At 57.1% G+C, this 5,901-nt stretch overlaps 1 protein-coding gene across 1 annotated transcript; it reads right to left on the reverse strand.

Annotated features, from left to right (window-relative positions):
* Nucleotides 1-1,359: 1,359 nt before the first annotated feature.
* On the reverse strand, nucleotides 1,360-3,434 carry VOLCADRAFT_99557 (uncharacterized protein; the record flags this gene model as incomplete). Its single annotated transcript, XM_002958255.1, has 2 exons — nucleotides 1,360-1,844; nucleotides 3,404-3,434. 2 exons carry the CDS (start codon nucleotides 3,432-3,434, stop codon nucleotides 1,360-1,362), a joined length of 516 nt encoding a protein of 171 aa, XP_002958301.1.
* Between the last annotated feature and the right edge of the window lie 2,467 nt (nucleotides 3,435-5,901).

Genomic DNA, 5,901 nt, shown 5'->3' on the forward strand with positions numbered 1-5,901 from the left:
TTGCTGGATGGATCCATCCTTGCATGCGTTGATTGCTCACCAAACAAAATGTCGCAGTGTGTTGATGGCGACCATGCATTAATCAATGACCACATGGTCAATCCGCGCGAGTGAAGAGCTGCACGTTGCCTGCCAGTTTATACTGTTCATTGTCTGCTGACTTTCCGATGAGGAGTCTTGAGCATTCTCCAATTGTCAGCGGCCAGTCACATGGCATGACGGACATGTCGTTAAGGTATGCCTCTTGTTTATTTCTTCCATTGTCAGGGTGTCGGCTGCTACGGTTTGGTGTTGCGCTACTGGGAGATGACAGTTCGTGAAACCCAAGGCTCTGGTACTGCTTAACGAATATCCCCATGGCTTGTGCCTGGGATTGATGACTTGCAGCTGCTGTTAAAGGGGTGGCCGTTGATGACATTGCAGGTGGGACGTGGGACAGGTGTGTGAGACTAAGGTCATGGGAATGCACAGTTTGTGACAAGCAGCCAGTGAACAGCAGCAGCAGTAGTATGACGCGTGGAGTTCAAAGGGGCACATGTGCCTTGAACATGTGTGGTGTCAATTGGATGTCGATGGGCAGGATGTGCAGCTGCTCAATATCCACAACTCACGACAGTGCCACATATGCTTGCCCTAGTCGGTTTATATTTGTGAAGTCAACTATGACGGGATCAGTGATGGTATCATGCTTTTAAATGTTTCCCTTGGCTCCCGCTCATTCCTATCATGATTGCATGTCGGTGGCCAGGTGGTCTTGGGGGGGATGTGCGTGGTCGTGGGGCTGCCGCCCCACTTCCCCGCACTTCCCCCCTCTCCTGCCCCTTGTTCTTGGAAAGCTTTAGGCGAAAGTTTTTTATCGGCTGGCATTAGCAAGCATGTGGGCTGTGTGCCTTTTCCAATGATTGAAACGGTTTGTTTTCTTGCATTGGTTGTACAGTGCACACATTGCCCACACATTGCTAGTTGTTGCAACAGTAAAGTATAAGCAATTGACGAAGTGAAAGGAGAATGTCAGTATGGAGAATTAAGCATCTAAATTTGTGATTACAGTCGAGTTGAGCCGTTAGTCCCCCCATTTAAACTAGCAAGAGTTCCTTTTTCCGGCCCAATATCATTTTTGTTAGTATTATTCTGATGGCACATGCATGGTGAAGTGGAGGATCCTGATGGTTTGTTCGGTGGGGGTGTTTGGTGGTTGTGTGGTTTAAACGTGTAAAGTGGATGTGGCCAGCGTGCAGACGGTGGACAGACCGGTGGGACCGTCTAGCAGCGTCAGCAAGTAGTGTGCGCCCCCTCGGCCCATGGTCGGCATGGGCCCGCACAGGTCAGAGTGTACGACCTCCAGTGCGACCTCCAGTGCTACGGCTGGTTGCCGCGGCTGGGGTGGGCGGTTGCGGTGGCCTTCACGGTGACAGAGGCCTCGCAGACGGCCTCCATCTCCTGGCGCAGTGCCGCTGGAGTGACCTGTGGTCCCTGCACCAGCTGCTTGCTTATCAGCTGCTCCAGCACGCAGTAACCGAGGTGACCGTACTGGCAGTGCAGGCGCTGTGCTGCCACAAGTTCAGCGACTGAGCATTTGGCGGCCCCGGGGCTGCCGTTGCCTGGTTGCCCTTTGCCGTTGCTGTCACCGTCCGGCTGGCCTCCACCGGTGTGGCTGCCGGCGGTGCTGCCGCCACGGGCGCTGGGGACGGTGGCTGCACTTCCGCCAGCGCTGCTACCTGCGGCCTGGCCCCCGCCAGCTCTGTCGCCCGTGATGCCGAGGGCATTGATGGTGACGTCGGTCGCCGCCTGCAGGTCTACATCCATGCATAGTGCCCATGCTCGCTCCATGCGATAATAGAAGGCTGTTGTGCGGGAGACTGATGTGTGAGAACCAGCAGCCCGTCTTGTCCGTGCTGAACATGACCGAGCAGCTGCGTGTCATGAGGTCTGTCGACCTCGTAAGAGGTCGACAGATGTCAGGGTGAGGACCGAGCTGGGGACATGCAGCACGTTGTGCAGCCGGACATTGTGTCCATCACGTGTATGCAGGTGCAGCTTCCCTGTTCCCATGACATCGGCCGGCTGGTTGTTGCCCCTCTAGATTAGACGCGGCGCGCCGGTGGGGACATGGTTGTGGACCCGTGAGGTGGTATGGTGAGCCTGAGTCGAGGATGACTCGTGAGCAGCTGCCACTGCCGTCGATGACCAGCACTGTGGCACGGCTCTGGTGTGAGCTGCTTCTGCTGCTGCCCGAGCCGCTGCCACTGCTGCCGCCTGCAGTGTAGCCACCGTTGCAGCGGCTGTTGCAGCATCGAGCATGGCCGCGTTCGTGTGCTCCGTCGCCCCCGCTGTTACCGCCATTGCCGCTGCCAGTGCCCCTACCACCACCGTCACGGTGGCGGTTGCGGCTACCTCAACTGATTTTGCTGGCGGCATGCAGCTGCTTGAATGCGTTGCTGCGGTGAAGGCTGACGGACTCGTCCGCCTGCTTAACGGGACACTCGCGAACGTAGTGACCAGGCTGTCCGCAGTAGCGGCCCCCACGGTTGCTGGCCCCCACGGCGCCTGCAGCACCAGCGGTGCTGCCGACTCCACTGGTGGCACAGCCAGGGCCGACAGATCCCACCAGGCTGGTCTTGCTTGCTTGGGTCTTAAGGTTGTTCTCCTTCTCCCGCAGCATGAGCACGAGCTGTGGGGTCGTTAAGTTGGGCTGATACATCGTGAACTCGACGGTGATGGTGCACTGCGGAGGCAGGCCATGGAGAATGGCGTGGCGCATCGTGCTCTCGTCCCACTGGCCGCCGGCCATCATTATATCGCTACGGAGCTGCTCTGCCCGCTGAACGAAGTCAGCGGTCGTCTTCCCATCGCGCATGCTCAGCTGCTTCTGCGGCTCCAACAGGCTCAGCCGGGCCTGGGATGCAGAACGCAACTGTTGCTGTAAGAGCTGCATGGCGGCGAGAGTGGTCTGGCAATTCCTGAGCAACTGCTTAATGGGCAGTTCACAGGACAGATGCAGGTAGCCGAGCGCCTGTGCGTCCTCCTCCAGGGTGTCTTGGGTGTTGCGACCCGGAGGCGACGGGTTGTTGATGTAGTCTTCAACTTGGACGTTGCGAGGAAATCGCCTAAGTCGCCGAGCCACTGAGAATAGTTCGACCCATCCGAGAGGAGGACACCCTTACATCCCTTCCCCATGATGGTTGCCTAGCGAGCGTGACTGATCAAGCCACATTCCCCGCCGCCTTCCTGGCAACTAGTTGATGGTATGATGCATCGGTATGTTGCGGTGTACGATGGCTCCTGATGCGACTTATGCCCTTTCAGCCTCCCAGGCATGTCCCCACTTGCCTCACAGCCCACCGACGCATCTCACAGCGGGGGTCTAATTGTGTGCGTGTTTGGATGCAGTGTTCCCCTCCACCTTTGGGCAAATAGTTGATGGCGTCATACATCGTTGGCGCGGTGTACGGCGGTGCCTGATGCGATTTATGCGTCCGGAAGCCCTTTCAGCCTCCCACTCATGTCCCCACAACTGCCCCACACAGCCAGCGGGGGTCTAACTGCGTGCGCGTTCACATGCGGCATGCCACGCCGCCTTTCTGGCATCTATTGATGATATGATGAATCTTTATGCGATGTAGGGCTGCGCCTGATGCGATCTCGTTTGCGGAAGGCCCCCCTGAGTGCTGCCAAGCATGTTATTCTCTCATGAGACAGCGTGAAGGTGTTGTGGCCTATGGTTGATCAATCTAACCAGTATGGTTATGTAATTAACGAATCCCAGCATATCCCAGTTGGATATCGAACGGACGTTCCAACGTTCGAGGCTGAGATCAACTGACAGGTTGTCGGTGGTGTAAAGTATGACAGTCGTCAATCATACAGTCGCGTCGATCGACCTATCCTATCAAGGAAGGTTAAGAGAAGTCCCGCTGGGCTACGATCACCAGTTACCGATCGTATATAATTCGGTGCGGATGCCTGGTAGGCATGGGTAGTCTAGCGCTGCTATTACTACTGGTGTTGTGGTCACACCCACCTCGCACCTTTATCATCTATTGTGGTCTGTTTTCCGCTGCTACATTTCGCTGTATTCTGGCGCGTCTCAACCAGACTCACTACAGATTTGGTATCGAGACCATAGGTCCATGGGACAGCGGCAGTCCCTCATTCCGGGCCGCATTGATAGGGAGTGCGAATATTTCGCACGTCTGACTATCTCTCCCATGAACGGGACAGGCGGAACAAACGACCCCGGTGGGTCACTCGACGTCGTTATGGCGTCAGGCTCCTCAGGGAACCCAGCGGGTGAGGCTGGCGCTGCCGCTCCCCCGTTGGCACCCGTTGTGCCCGTGCCCGTCGCACCTGTTGGTCAACCAGTAATCCCTATTGCTGGAGCACCCGCCGCTGGCGCAATGCCAGACCCCGTACAGCCCGTTGCTGTGCCAGCAGCTGTTGCGGTCGCACAGCTTCCGGATGCGCAGATGGCTCCACCTTCCTTTGCTGCTGCTGTGGCGGCACCCGCTCCAGTACACGCTGGACCTGTCCAGGCGCCGCCCGTCGCTGCCCCTATTCAGCCGGCCAACGTGGGTGCGGGCCGTGGTGCTGGAGGCCGTGGCCGGGGTGGTGGACGTGGTGGTGGCCCAGCAGGCCGCGTGGCCGGACGCAATGGTCCAGGTGGGGGTCGCGGACAGGGAGGCCGGGGTAATGTTAACCCGGGTCGAGGCCGTGGTGCCCGAGGAGGAGCCACCGCAGGTCGCGGTGCAGAGGCTGCCGGTCGCGGTGCGGGCCGAGTGGTCCAGGGCGAATGGCAACAAGTGATGGGGCGGAAGCGTCAGCGGGTGAACCTGGCGCTGTCCAACAAGCCAGCGCCTGGTGGGGGGTACCTACCAAAAGCGCAGATTGAATTGGCGATGTCCCTCCGCGGTTGCTGGGTGTGCCTGGGTTTGGATCACACCTATGACAACTGTCCTCGTTGGAACGAGGATGCTGGCGCCGGTGGTGCCGGTGGCACTGTTGCCTAGGGAATTGCCCCTCCGAGGTTCGTTCGGCGCCCGGATGGGAATTGTCTTTGGTCCAAGTATTGGCAGGGTTTGGGACGATCAGTGCACGAAAGCGAAGTTGCTAGTATTGCAACCACTGTGGGCCGAGAGTTCACCTTAGATGCATGTGCATCAGACTGCGGCTTGTCTGCCGTATGTAACGCTTTCTCGTGTACAGCCCGCCCATTCCTTGATACCAACGTTGCCGGACATACAGTCTGGATGGCTCCGAATGCAGCTGACTTGCCTGCGTACGTAACGCATTATCGTGCCTGTAAGCCGCTGGCTCCACAGTCAACAGCAGCTTGCATACTAGTTCCTAGTGGAACGGAACCATCTTTGTTAAAAGGCATGAAATTGTATTGTATTGTATTGTATTGTGGTTACAGTATTTCCGCCGCCGACGCGGCGGGTGCCCTCACGAGCCGTGAGGCTCCAGAGCACGCTGTTGACGCTCATCAAAAACCTCAGTAAGGAAAGTAGCGATTTTCCTCGGATTGGTATTAAGAAATACCTTGCGCATATCAGTATCTTCAACGTTAATCAGAAACCTATTACGCAACTCAGTATACGCCTCACACTCCATGAGCACATGATATTCATCCTCAACCTTACCCGACGTACAGACCTGACACGTACGGCACTCTCTCGGCCTATGGTGTCCTTTGTTGACCTCCAAAGGCCAACAACAAAGACGGAATTTGGCAACCATACGCAACTGGTTGACCGGCAAATAAACACGCAAATAGCCTGTGGGATCGGAGCCCTCTCTTGCTGGTGAAGGGGAGCCCATCCAGTTATGATACCTGCAAAGCGAAACCCCTTTACCTTGGAACACACGCGGATCACCCCCTTGGCTGAACTGATCCCAGTCACT

Source organism: Volvox carteri (assembly GCF_000143455.1).
Source record: "Volvox carteri f. nagariensis unplaced genomic scaffold VOLCAscaffold_89, whole genome shotgun sequence".
Classification (NCBI taxonomy): domain Eukaryota; kingdom Viridiplantae; phylum Chlorophyta; class Chlorophyceae; order Chlamydomonadales; family Volvocaceae; genus Volvox; species Volvox carteri.